This window comes from Triticum aestivum, chromosome 2D, assembly GCF_018294505.1.
Source record: "Triticum aestivum cultivar Chinese Spring chromosome 2D, IWGSC CS RefSeq v2.1, whole genome shotgun sequence".
Lineage (NCBI taxonomy): Eukaryota > Viridiplantae > Streptophyta > Magnoliopsida > Poales > Poaceae > Triticum > Triticum aestivum.
This window is the reverse complement of record NC_057799.1, coordinates 640,482,981-640,496,698: the sequence shown is the minus strand read 5'-3', so window position 1 is coordinate 640,496,698 and position 13,718 is coordinate 640,482,981. Positions and strand designations below refer to the sequence as shown.

The following is a 13,718-nucleotide window of genomic DNA, read 5'->3' as shown; positions in this document are numbered from 1 at the left end:
GGTGACACCGGGTGTAGCTTGACGAGCTCCTCTTTCGAAGAGCTCCTCTTCCAAAGGCGAGCAACAAGTGTCGGGGGATGATGAAACTCTTGTTGTTGCCCTTGGCGGCATTTCCTGCAAGATCCAGCAACACGGCAGCGAGGTACTTGAGGACGACAACGTGGTAGATGGGAGTGTGTAACGCCCAAGATGTGCTCCAAGATGTGCAATCTTTGCGGGGCTAGAAGTGCATATTGACCGGCCCAACATATGACTGCAAAACATACACGCAAGGTCATATGTTGGTGAACAAGATGATCATCACAACAAACACAGCTAAAAGAGACGAAAGAGATAATACGAGTGACAATAGGGCATACATGTGCCAGTACATAAATATTTCACCAATTAGAGGTCCATGACCCAACATTACATCATTCATGGAGTGGAAAAAAGCATGGATCCGAGTACCGATAAGAAGCAAATATGACTAATAAGAGACAAGATAAATAAGCAATCGTCCACCCTGCAGTCCTAGACTACCGATCGAGAACCCCAAATCTAGTCGTCGTCGAAAAAGAACAAAAAGAAACTCCACACAGAACGTTCCATGCTCTCACCCTGAATAATTTTTATGTTTGAACTATGTATTGATTTTTTTGTACGTATAAATTTATTTGTGTGTGGTATTCATTGTTACGTGTATTTGTATCAAATGATTGATGTGCATGTGTTTGCATGGATTTAAGGTTTCAAAAGTGGCGGTTGTGGTTGCAAGGAGGACATTTAAGGGGTCGACCCTCGCTGTCCATGGACGCGCCCGCAACCGTCTATAGGGTTGGATTTGGCCAGTCTAGTTGTGGATGCTCTTAGAGTAACGTGCTATGGTTTTGTCCATCCTGGGCGGCTGTCTCTTTGGGAGCAGTTTCTTACTGGGTTTGGGAACCCGACCTGGTTTCTAGCGTGTTCATTGTTATCACGCGCGGCGCAGTGGGAGGATGGGAGAGTTGCCAACAAGGGAGGGAAGCAGGAGATAGAGGAGTTCCCTAGTGAGGTTCCTCATGTGGGGGTGCGGCATGATCCCACTATTGCCACTCCATTGAACTGAAGGGAGGCATCCCCGTCAGCAGAGTGATGGTCCATGGTGGCAGAAGTAAGGGTCGTCGCAGGTGAGGCAGTTGCACCGAGTTCTGTCCCCTCCCCTGCTCAGCATCTGTTGGTTTTGTCACCCACCGTTGCGTTGTTGTAGAAGACTAGGATTAGGCCGTGCAAATTGCATTGATCGGTGCACTGGGCACGTATATATGATGTACAGGATGGGGGCCAGAACCTCAACTATACAAGAGAATTAGGAGGTGGGCCCAAGACACGATATACATGCACAATATATTCAACACCCCCCGCAATCCAAGCGTCGTCAAAGACACAGAGACTGGAACGAATCTCCTCCAGAGTTCCGAGCCCACCCAGAGTGCGCGGCCTGACGCCGACACCCTCTCCCTCCCCATCGCCGCCGCCACCGGCAGCTCCCACCATGACGGCCAAGTTGGAGGAGCGGCTGGTGCAGGTCGTCATTGAGGACTCCAAGAGGGAGTTCGAGCGGAGCCAGGAGGCGTAGTTGGTGGGTCTGGAGAAGATGTTGGCACTGTCGGCCGCTGGGGACGTCTACGTGCCAGAGCTGGACGTGAAGGAGGAGGTGATGGTGGAGGCCATGAAGAACCGGCCGCACCCCGGTGTGGAACCAGGCGATGTACGGGCAGTCGTGGTCCACGACCACGATGCCATGCAGCCCGCTGTCGTCGCCGCCACCAGCACCGTGGGCGCCGTGGTCACCAGCACCACGGCCTCCACCACCGCAGCCTGCACACAGGACGCCGACCAATTTTGGGGGTTGCCGCTCCAACCTCTGAACGCCGCCTCCCTACGTTGACATGACCAAGGACGGCGGCAAGGAGGAATGTGGTGCCTGAAGACGGTGACGGCATCGGTGGCGCTGGGGCGGCAGATCTACCATTTTAAAGTTTTTTTTCAATTTCTACTTAAGTACTATGTGCGGGCCATGACTATCGTGGTTTGTTTAATTAAGTTTGTTATATACTATGTTTTAAGCTATTTTGCAATGCCTTTTTTTTTTAGTTGCAATGCCTTTTTTAGGTTTTTTTGGCAATATTCGGGACGTGGCCGCGCATTGGGTGCACTGACCGACGGCCGGCCCAAACCAGACATGGTCGTCCGTTTTACCGACCCAAACGGACAGAATCCAGACAAAACAGATGTACGTTTGGGTTGGCCAACCACACCCTTTATGCTGTCCCACTCACGCGCGGCGAGGGACACGCACACGTTCGTTCCAGCGCCAGGCCCCCTCGGTCGGGTCGGGTCGGACCGTGTGGGGGTGGAGAAAAGGTGCGGCTCGCCCTGCTCCGCGGAAGAAGACAAGGCGCGGCAGCAAAAATCCCCCGTGCATTCTCGCCCCGAAGCCCCTGGGATGCTCGCAAATAACCATTCCCCACTCCCCTGCCTTGGCCAGGGGCCTCCCCGCAATTTCCTCTGATCTTTATTGTCCTTGACCTGCTCTCTCCCTCCCTCGGCTCGCCTGCAGCGACAGGCTTTTCCTCCCTTCTTTTCCGCTGCTCTGCTCCGCGCTTCATCACACGCCGCGCGCACCCACCACCATCACACCTCCTACTCCTCCGGGACGGGACTGCTCTGCTCTGCTCGCCCCTATCCACCCGCCCCCCACCACCTTCCCCCTCCCCACGCCCGCATTGCGGAAACCCTCCCGTCCACACCCCTCCCCTCCCCTCCCCCCTCGCGCGCGCGCGCACGGCAGCCTCCGTCTCCGTCCGTCCGTCCGTCCCCGGAGGCGGCAGAGAAAGAAAGGTAGCGCCACTGCTTCCCCCTCTCTCTCCCCTCCGACGGCCGCTTCCTCCCCGGCAGATTAGCCCGCTCTGTTCTTTCCGCGGCCGATCCTCCTGCTAGCGGCGCACTACTGGCAGTGGCAGGCAGGAATGGGGTTTTTGGCCCCCTCGTTTTGGCCGATCCTTCTTATTTTGGGCGGGCCACAAAAGGGCAAGATTTTGTGCTACCGCGGTTTCCGCTGCTCCACAGCGCTCCGGTTCGGAGATTCTGCTGGGGTTTTCTAGCACCGACCAAAATCAACAACATCTCTGACTGATTGAAAGAAACTACAAAGTGCTGTCGGATATATATATGTTAAATTAAATATACGAGGGTGCCACGGAAATGCTGGGATGTGGATTCCATCTCGCCATGGGTTGCTACTGCTGCTGTTGAAAAAAAACTGCAGATTTGGAGCCCTGGGGTACATAATTTTGGTACTAGTAAGTAGAGTAGGATGCACATTTTGATCTGCACTGATAGATAGCAGGAGGGTGTCACTCACAGACACAGTGCTGCTGCAGATATATGCAACTCCCTATAACCACTTGAACCCCCAAGGCCACGGAGGGAACTAGCTGCCGTGCCAAAATCAAACATGGCTGTCTCATTTATGCATGTTCCTTTTATTTTTGTGGATGGCTACCAAAGTGCGCGCGCGCAACACATCATCTGCCTCGATTTGGCTTAAGAGTGTAGGAAAACATGCATGTTGTGTGGCTTACACTAGCTAGATCTCAAGGTCTCTAATGCCATTTGGGGAAGTGATTTATGTGTGCGTGTTCATTTCAGTTTTGTTTGTGACTGCCAAATTGTGCTGGTTGATATGGGCTAAGTGATTACTCACTGCTGTAGTGCACGCAAACACATTGCGCGGCTCGATGAGGGTTAAGAGCGTAGGCAGCACACGCGTTGTGCGGCTTACGCTTGAGTGTAGAAAACTAGCAAGTACAATGCACCTCCACAAGGGAACTAGTTTTTTCAGAACCAAATCACACAAGACCAGCATGGGAGCAAGTGGGTGCTCCACACTTTCCGAGGTCTCCCGTAGAGCCGCGGTTGTGGTAAACGGGAGTGCCACTTGTTTTACGTGTGTTCCTTTTAGTTTCCTGACTATCGAATTGTGCAACCTGGGGTGGTTCATGCGATTTACTGGTTACTATAGGCAGCAGATTGTGTGAGTCGATGCGGATTAAGAGTGTAGGAAACATATTGTGCAGCTTACACTAGATTGCAAGGTTTCTACAGGGAGCACATTTGTCATTTTTTTACAAGGCGTCTGTGCTGTAGTATGTGCTTCTTCTGCTATATGTTTGCTGGTCATTCCATAATTGTGTTAACAACCGATCCTATATTGGTTTTGCTAAATAATCTTCTCCTCTGTGAACCAGTTGCTGGGGCAAGAATGGGGTGCAAAAGTGACCTGGCTGACCAGCTGCAGGAGGATGGCAGTGATGGAATGAATGCTGTTGCTGCTGAATATGAAGAAGGCAGTGAAGAAGAAGAACCATTTGAACGTGAATTCTACGATGATGATGATGACGAAGACAATGTGAGTGAGCCAGAGACACAAGCTGTGGATCCTTGTGAAGATCATTTGGCAGAAGAAGAGGAGGCTAATGGAGACGAACCTTGCGATGGCGCCACCCCACTTGAAGATGAGGATTCCAGTTACGATGAACCTTTTGTTGATGAACTCTGTTATGAGGAAGAAGACAGTGGCGAGCAGGACTCATATTATGCGGAGCCTTTCACGGATCAGCTCTGTGAAGTGGAGCCATGTGATGTTAAGGTGGCTCATGCGGAAAACTTTGTGAAGAAAAAGTCCAGTCCTGTTGAGGCTATCAAGAAGGAACAAAATGAGGAAGAGGTCCTAAAACAGGCACTGGGAAAAGGCAGCAGCCATGAGCACAAGGCGGTACCAGTGACTGATGAAATTGAATTGAAGCCGTTCAAGAAACGATTGTCTGTCAGGTTTGCTACTGATGTGTCTTGTTACACATACAGTACTGAAAGTTTTGGTGCTGCCAAATTGGAGAAAAGGAAAGCTCAGTTTGATGACCAGGACAGCCGCTTGTGTAAGAGGCAAGAACACACAGTTTCTTTACCTCAGGAAGGTGTCAAGCTGAAAGAAGTGGATGACACTAACCTGTATGTGGGTAACCTGCCAGCTTCTGTGACTTCTAACAAGCTCAAAGAGCTGTTTCTACCTTTCGGACGAATCGTTCAATCAAGAGTGGCGGATGATCGTTTCACTGGTGTAAGCCGGGGATATGGCTTTGTGAAGTATGCTGAACCTCGTAGTGCCACAGCAGCTATTGGACGCATGAATGGGCGCCTGGTTGATGGGAAAACATTAGAGGTTAGAGTAGCTGAAGTTTCAGTTCCACCATCAGTATCCAATCCATCCATGCAGTCCGTGTCAGAAACTTACGGTCTGCCCTCAAAGGAAATCGACCCGAGCCACTTGTATGTCTGCAATCTCCCCTTAGCCATGGACACGCTGAAGCTACTCGAGTATTTTCTGCCTTTCGGGAAAGTAACTGATATAAGGATGCCCAGGGATCACACCACAGGTTTAAGCAAAGGATATGGCTTTGTGAAGTACTCTGATTCTCATCATGCAGCTCAGGCCATCATCCATTTGAATGGATTTCTGGTTGAGGGTAAAAAGATAGAGGTCCGATTGTACGACAGCTCTCCACCCAGACCCACCAAGGAAATCGACATGGCCAATCTATATGTCTGCAACATTCCTGTATCCATTGACACAAATAAGCTGGTTGAGCTTTTCTCGCCATTTGGTAAGATCACGCAAGCTAGAGTGGCAGCAGACCAAGGATATGGCTTCGTCAAGTTTGCCGATTCTCAGTGTGCTGCCGAGGCTATCGCACTGATGAATGGATCACTGGTTGAAGGGGAGACATTAATTGTCAGAGTTGCAGGCCTTTCATCATCAGCATCCAGCTCAGCTGTACAAGTCTCGCCAATTGCCTCTCCAGAAATCAACAAATCTAGACTGTACGTCACTAACCTTCCGCGGACCGTGAACGCTGATAAGCTGGTTGAACTTTTCGTGCCCTTTGGTCAGATCAGCAAAGTCATGATCAATCTGGAGTATAGCCTGGTGTTCTATGCAGATGTAGCGTCAGCGATCAAGGCTGTCGAACGCATGGATGGGTATCTAATTGGTGGAAAGAGGCTAGTGGTCAGGCGATCAGACTCCTCTTGTCCAACCGATGGAGCAGAGCATGCTTCCTCACAGTCAGCTGCCAAGCCCACGAGAGAAATTGATATGGCCAACTTGTGTGTTGCCGGTATCCCACCGACGATGACCGGCGATCAGCTGGTAGAGCTTTTCCGGCCATACGGACAAATCGTGCAATCTAGGATGTTTCGTGGGTATGGCATGGTTAGGTACGAAAACCCTTCGTCTGCCGCTGCTGCAATTGATCATATGGATGGTTATCTAATTGGAGGAAGTACCCTGGCTGTGAGAATATCAGGCCTTCCTAATCCTGTCGATTTCAACGCTGCAGCAAACGCTCCTCTAACACTGCAACAGAGGCCTGCCAATGCCAATGCTGCTGCAACAAATCCCATGGATCCCTACGCTGCCACAAATGCTCCCCCAACACCACAACTGCAACAACCGTGGCCTGCCAATGGGCCGCAGAAACATATCGACATGACCAACTTATATGTCTGCCATCTCCCGCCCTACATCACCACTCAAAAGCTGACGGAACTCTTTCTGCCATGCGGCCAAATCACTCAAGCCAAGGCAGTTGTTGACCTATGCACTGGTGTGTGCAAGGGATATGGATTTGTCAAATTTGCTGATACTTATGCTTCTGCCGTGGCTCTCACTTACATGAACGGTTACCCACTGGAGGGCCACATCTTGGAGGTTAGGATAGCCGGTGTCCATCAAAGCGCTATGGGTGGCTACATGGCGCATCTCTACTCCCAGTTCACAGTCCCTGATCCCTCAAAGACGGCGATTGGAGTACCAACGTCGCATTGGCCATACCATTGTGCTGCTGAATCAGCATACACTGAGAACCAGGGCCAGGGAACTGACGCTGCTTCTCAAACATCTCAGCCGCCTGAATCTCTATCAGCCAGTTCATCATTTGCTCCTGACATGGAATGGTCTCCTGTGTCCTCAACCCATCTCGCCGACACTAGTTCTCAGCAGCAACAGTTGTCAAGCCATGCAACAGACACTAGTTCTCAGCAGCAGCAACAACCTTCAGCAGGCTGGGCCGGTCCGCCTGGCTTCGAGCCCCATCATGTGCATGCGGCGGTCTCTCCCCCTCAGCCGCCGTCGTCAGCAGTACCTTGGGCTGGCCCGCCCGGCTTCGAGCCCCATTCCATCCCCAAGAAAGATGCTGCCGCCGGGACAAAACCTTCCCAACGTTGCTCCAAGGTCCATCTGGCACAGTCAGGAGGCAGCCAGAAAAGGCGTTCGATTGTCTAGCACCATCAGTGGACCTCTTATATTACTTCTGGAACAAAATGAAAGATCCATGTGCTAATTACCATCATTTGGTTTAGCCAAGTATTTAACTAGTAGTAGTAGACTTGGTTGGTTAGGGCGAGCTGGCTGGTAAAATGAAGACAATTAATTGCCAGCGTAATCGTATTGTTAATTAGCCTGCATGGTTATTTGTGACGCCAGCTGATGGCCTCCATTTCAGCTGAGACGATTAATGGTTCCATTTCCATGCTTGCTTGCTGGTGTGATCCATTCTGAACTTTAACTATGCTAGTATTTGTCCACCCAAGTATAAGTTCCGTTTTCAGAAAAAAGGAGAGCATCAGATTCCAGTTAAAAAATCTACACATAAGATGTTGGTTTTGTGGTGGGGATCTGTGTGCTCTCATGCCGGAGATCTTTGAACAGAAACCATGTCTTTATAATCATGTTGGCGAGTATTTCTTACGAGTAATTTGTGGCCATGAATTTGTAATCATGGGTGGCAAAATCTTTATACACTTTCAAGAAGTTGGCATGCATTGGCACAGGACAGGAGACTTAGCTAGCACTGGATAGTTAGATTCAAATAAGGCATTGCATGTGTCAGCAAATCAGCAAACCTGTAGCTAACGGTGACACATAAGATATTGGTTTTGTACTATTCTTAATTTACTACTTAGATGTTTGTAACTGTTAAGGTATAAAACTGACCCATACATCTGTCAATTATGTACTAGCGATAATCGCCATTTTCAGAAAGCATGAGAGAATTCTTTACTGTATTAGTTTTTAAAGAAGCCAACTGCTCATTCTTTTCTTTTTCCCAGCACATGAAAGTTGAACGATTGTTAGTCAAAAGCTGGCTAGTTTATTTTGTGGAAGACTGGAATTTGATAGCTAATATAACCGGGGAAGCGTGAATTTGCTAATAATTTGGAAGCTCACATTCCATTCGAAAAGATTTTCTCAGCAGTTGTGCTCCAGGTATAATTGTTCAAGCACATGAAAGCTGGGGAAAATAGACTGAATACCCACCAGAATCCATGAACCAGCCTACATTCACGAAGCAGTTCAGATCCAACAACCATCACACGCATGGACCAGGGAACTTCGGCGTCTCCAAAACACTGTCTCAACAACAAATCAACTTTGCCAACGAGTTCTTGGTTATCATGGATCTGGGCCGCTCGATGCTGATCTTCGCATTGCAGGCAGTCGGTACCAACGCCTGCACCAACTCATCGACCCTCGGATGATCTTTCTGGCAGTAGATTTTGATCCTCTCGATGCAAGGGTAGCTGCCTGAGCCCGACGGCGACGCTCTCCTTATTGGCAGCAAGAGTTTGCATGTGGTGCATTCATCCTGCAGAATATCAGCATCAAGGCAGTAGTGTCAGTAAGAGTTGTAGCAGACCAATTGGTACTTGGACATATATGCTTCTGAGTAAGTACCATTTCGAGCTTCAAAGTGAGCTCCTTCAGCTTGTCCGAGCATCGGAGAATCCGGTGCAGTGGGTACAAGTCAGCAGTCATGCACCAATCGCCCAGCACCAAGCTTGTCAGGTTGCTGAACATTGGGCATGTTTGCATAGCTCCCTCAAATGCGCGCTTCAAATTCATTCATCAGACACGAAAGCAACATTCTTAGACTAGCAACATTGGGCATGTTTCATCATAGGGGTAAGAAACAGAAAAGAACCCATTCTTACCTCATGTAATGGCGCAAGCAGCTCCAACGTTGTGGCATGTGAAAGGCCATCAAGTAGATGTAGATGATGATCCACTACTGTGTACTTATGATGAAAATATTTGGGTATTAGACTAATCAAAGCTGTTACCAGACAAGACAGATCACTGGTTACTATACCACCAATTTCTGTGTCAAGGATAGAGAGATGGGTAAGGTTCCTAGCACAAATCAGGAGACCGGAGGTAAGGTGGCAGTCACTGATATGCAGAACCTTGAGTGACCTTGATGAGACCTCCTCATGGTCACAGAAACCACACCACTCCAGCTCTAAATGTTCAAGCACAGGGCAGTCGTAGTTCAGAGGCCTAAATAACCCATGTTTCAACATGACAGATTGGAGCCTGATTGTTTTGAGGTGCCGAGAAGGAAAGATTGCTGTCCTATCCAAACTGAGAGATCCAGAAATATGAAGGAGACGAACTTTGTGCATGATGGCATGACGAATCCACACAGAACATTTGGTATCATTAACGCAGTGGGCAGAGATTCGGGCTTCATCCAAGGAAGTGGTACGGTCATGCAAGAGCAGCAAGCAGTCCCCGAAATTCTCCAGCTTCCGTTTATCCACGAAATCTTGGCTGTCGATGCGGATGAATGGTGTAGAGTACCAAAGGTTGCGCCATCTTGGTGAGAGAAGACTTGTGCGCACGACCTCCGGCATCGGCAGGAAGGACATCACATGGTGGAGCAGATCATCGGACAGGCTGCTGAGCCTGTCGACACCATTCATGCTGCCTCGCGCGCTCTTGGAACCACAGGGAAAGGATGTTGGTGCCGACATTTCATCAAACAGGACGGCTGCATGAATCCACAAAGGGCAAGGGCAATGCTAAATAATCAAAATCACTGGTATACACATTTTGAGAAATCCTAGATACACACGAAGGCATGAAACGATTTCAATCATGAAGCAGCTGTGTTGGCGGTCACACAATGCAACGTTATGTAAACGCATATAGTTCAGCGAGCGAGAAACTGTGGAAAGTTTAAGCTGCAAATACCACCACCCTTCTAGTTCTAGAGAGGTGTGTTTACGACATTGCTTCAGAGCAAACTGGTAAGCAAAAAAAAAAAAAAAGCTGAACCGGGTAGCACCTTTCTGTTAACACACTAATAGGAGCAATTATGTTCTCTAAGATATCAAAATAACCCAATAATCACTTCTTCCAAAAGTATTTTGTATTCTTCTAAGCATTCCAGTTTAAATTACAACACTTGACATAAGGTCAACAGTAGCAGCAAAGATGGTGCTAGATGCAGAGCATGGTAAACAGGTAATCAGTCACAGACAGAAATTTGTGCCCATTACAAAACTTACAAAACTACTCTTAATGTGGAGACCATCAAGTTATTCCTCAAATACAGTATCTGTAAAATAAGTTAACAGTTCATGTACTCACTTTAGTATATTTTCCTTGAGTACTTACTAATTCATACAAGCAGGAAGCATCATTGCATGATTGACAAGTTCAATTGTATGGTTGACATGAACATGAATTGACACCAATGGCAGTATAAGAAAGCAGGAGCACTGTATGCATCAATTGTACATCTTTATCTTCCCAGATTTGCTTAGCAGAATTGCAGGAAGATCAATTGTACCTTGCTAACTTGCTAGGGCAGGTCGGCAGCGATGGTGCGGACTGCGGGCGCCCTGCAGGTTGGAGGCGAGCCGGCGAGGGGAGGGGACCGTGCGGCCGGCCGGCGCCGTGATGGGAGCGGGCTAGCTGGCGTCGGCGTCTCGGAGAGGGCCGGAGGGCGGCCGACGGCGACGGCCGATGGAGGGGAGCGGGCTAGCTGGCGTCGGCGACTCGGAGAGGGCCGGAGGGCGGCCGACGGCGACGGCCGAGGGAGGGGAGCGGCGCTGGCTGCGGCTGTGTGCCCGTCTCGCTTCCCTCTCTGTCCGTCCGATGGGAGAGGAAGTGATGGGAGGAGTGGGCCGCTGCCTCGCTGGGTTGCCATTTTGGGCCTCAAAATCTGCAAATATGACATCATAGAATAATAAATTCTCAGAATTCTGGATGGGCTACGGCCCACCCGTGCTTCACACTAGCTACTACGCAAGGGATTGTCTTAAAAAAAAAGTATGCAAGGGGGGATGCTAAGCGAGATTGTCTCAAAAAAAAAAATACTACGCAAGGGATTGTCTTCTATCTCAAAAGAAAAAATTCAACTAAAAAAAGTCTCAAAAGAAAAAACAAACCTAAAAGAATATCTCAAAAGAAAAAAACGCAAGGGATGTTCTATGGTTTGCCGAGCAATTGGGAATTCAATAGAATGAGCTAGAAGACTTTTCCTGGAAAAAAAAGTAATTAAACCTTATGCACCGTACCAAACAACGAATAATGGGTCGAGCAGGAAATATCTTAAATCATGCAAATACCAAATACACCCTCATACATTTGCGCCAAATGTGTGCATACAAAATCCGCTAGTTGTGAATGCATGCCGCTGGTATAGTTCTGTTTACAACAACAATGGCGACAAATTACTCCCAAATGGGTGGATGAAAAAAATGTATGAATTCAAAGGGAGATCTACTGAGAAGTTATTCCGAAATGGGGAGTGTTTGAGGGGTGCGGGGTGAATTAATGAATCTAAATGGGATGGTACTCTGGCAATCACCCCGACAGGAAGATGGATTTGCATCGCTGCACCGTGTCATTGGGGCTGGTAACTGCACATCTAAATGGCCAGTCAGCACCAAAGCCAAATAAATAAAATCATGGGTTGAACTCGGCTAAAAGACTGAGCCAAAACACAACTTTAACCTCGCTAACAAGTAACAGAATTACGGGTGTGGAGTTCTTGCTTGTAACCTCTTGTGAGAACAAACTGTGGATGGGGCTCTTTACCCCTCTCCTATACCATACGCACACTCGTGCGTATTCTAGAAAACAAGTAACAGAATTATGCTTCACATCTAATTCACAACGGGAGTTGTGCTATAATTCTGAAGGAGTATTGATGCCATGATACATATTCAATTCAATGCTCCACTCAAGAAATATGACCTAAAAATGCTAGTCCAGATGAGTAAAGAGTAGAATGTCATGCAAGTAATACGATGATGAAAAGCCGAAATACAGTTGTTTCACCATTTCAATATATGCATGTTCATTTGTTTCATATCTAGGAGTAATAAACTATACAGTTGGACAAAGATGTTCTCTGCCTCCTGTTCACTAGAGGGCTATCCAAGAAATCCCCTATTCAGCATATCAAGCAAACTTTCTTGGTTTCATAAGCATAGGGATGTTAACTTTTAAGTTTCATTCCCTGCGGTTCTTTATCTCTTGAAAAATGTACAAGTGTATAGCTGGCCGCAGAATCAAAATTCGAGGCATGATTTGATTGACCATTCTCAGAATCAAATCAAACATCGACCGTAATATTCTGCCATGTTGCGGAGAGCTGTGAAGATTCATCCCATCTAGGAGTCCTACATAGCCATTAGGAACAACATTAGACAACACAATAAAACCATATTGACATGCTTTCTAATAACAAGGCGGCTTCAGGTGGCCTTGTTGTGAAGGCGGGAGGTACAAGTAAGTAGAGCCCCATTCCATTCTCTGATGTCAACAAAAAGGCCTGGATGGATAACTCATCCACTAAAGAGGCTGAAGCGATCCTCCTCCGTGGCCGGCTTAGCCCATCCCAGCTCGTCCTCTTCATCCTCAACACCACAATAATCGACGTCATCATCTGAAACTAGATATGGTTCCAATGTCGAACCCAAATCCTTGCTACCATTCGCATGCTTCGCCAAGGGTCCATCGGATCATTTTATCCGGCTCAAACATCCTACATAATACGTTATAGAGTAGTTAGCAATTAGCTATTTTAGATGCATTTTTTTTTAAACATGGTGGAACCTTAAGATTAGTTTTTTGTGATTTGTTTGAAGATGTTCGGGTTAGATTTCGTTTAGAAGGAAGATATACTAGTTGTGTTGAAGTACTTGCTATTGTATAGTATTGGATTTAGAGATATAAAAAAATGTATCATGTTGAATCCTAAGATTATTTGTTCCTAATTAGTTTGACTAAATTCTTTGTGATAAGTTTGGTTGAGAAGCATCTGCATTGGTAATGTAGTTGGGGATGTGTAGTAATTGATTTAGAGATCAAATATTTAGCATTCTGTATGGAAGTGTCTTTTTTTGTTAGATATGCCTGTGACTTTATATATAGGTATTCAAATGCTTGTGACTTTAGATAGAATTCCAAATGTGTATGTATGTATGAGAAAAAGTTTTAAGCATTGTGTAAAATGCAAGCGGATTTAGAGAGTATTTTATAATGTTGTCAAAGTTGTAAGCATTGATTGATTGTTTCTTTGGAGGAATAAAGGGAGAATTCCTCAAACAACTTTGAAATGATTCGATCCACGAGTTTTGATGGGCAGAATCTTCGATTTGGAAGGGAATTGGTGAAGAGAGAGAGAGAGAGAGAGAGAGAGAGAGAGAGAGAGACGCATGTTCGTCTCTGGCGACTGGGGAAGATGACACCGAGCGGGGCTGCGGTTGGGCTGGGTCCCACCCACGGCCCCGCGTGAACTACTTAATCCAGGGCAGCAACGGCATGACCCTTGGCCTTTCAA

The 13,718-nt window shown here is 47.6% G+C and overlaps 2 protein-coding genes across 2 annotated transcripts; one reads left to right on the top strand and one right to left on the bottom strand.

Moving 5' to 3' along the window:
* Positions 1 to 2,606: 2,606 nt before the first annotated feature.
* Positions 2,607 to 7,631, top strand: LOC123055263 (polyadenylate-binding protein 4). Its single transcript, XM_044479253.1, has 2 exons — positions 2,607 to 2,862; positions 4,272 to 7,631. The coding sequence occupies exon 2, from the start codon at positions 4,286 to 4,288 to the stop codon at positions 7,361 to 7,363; it is 3,078 nt and encodes a 1,025-aa protein (XP_044335188.1). The 5' UTR covers positions 2,607 to 2,862; positions 4,272 to 4,285; the 3' UTR covers positions 7,364 to 7,631.
* A 644-nt stretch (positions 7,632 to 8,275) lies between these two features.
* Positions 8,276 to 11,077, bottom strand: LOC123055264 (F-box/LRR-repeat protein At2g42720). Its single transcript, XM_044479254.1, has 4 exons — positions 10,716 to 11,077; positions 9,073 to 9,911; positions 8,816 to 8,971; positions 8,276 to 8,726 (listed from the first exon to the last, which is right to left on the bottom strand). Exons 2-4 carry the CDS (start codon positions 9,892 to 9,894, stop codon positions 8,496 to 8,498), a joined length of 1,209 nt encoding a protein of 402 aa, XP_044335189.1. The 5' UTR covers positions 9,895 to 9,911; positions 10,716 to 11,077; the 3' UTR covers positions 8,276 to 8,495.
* Between the last annotated feature and the right edge of the window lie 2,641 nt (positions 11,078 to 13,718).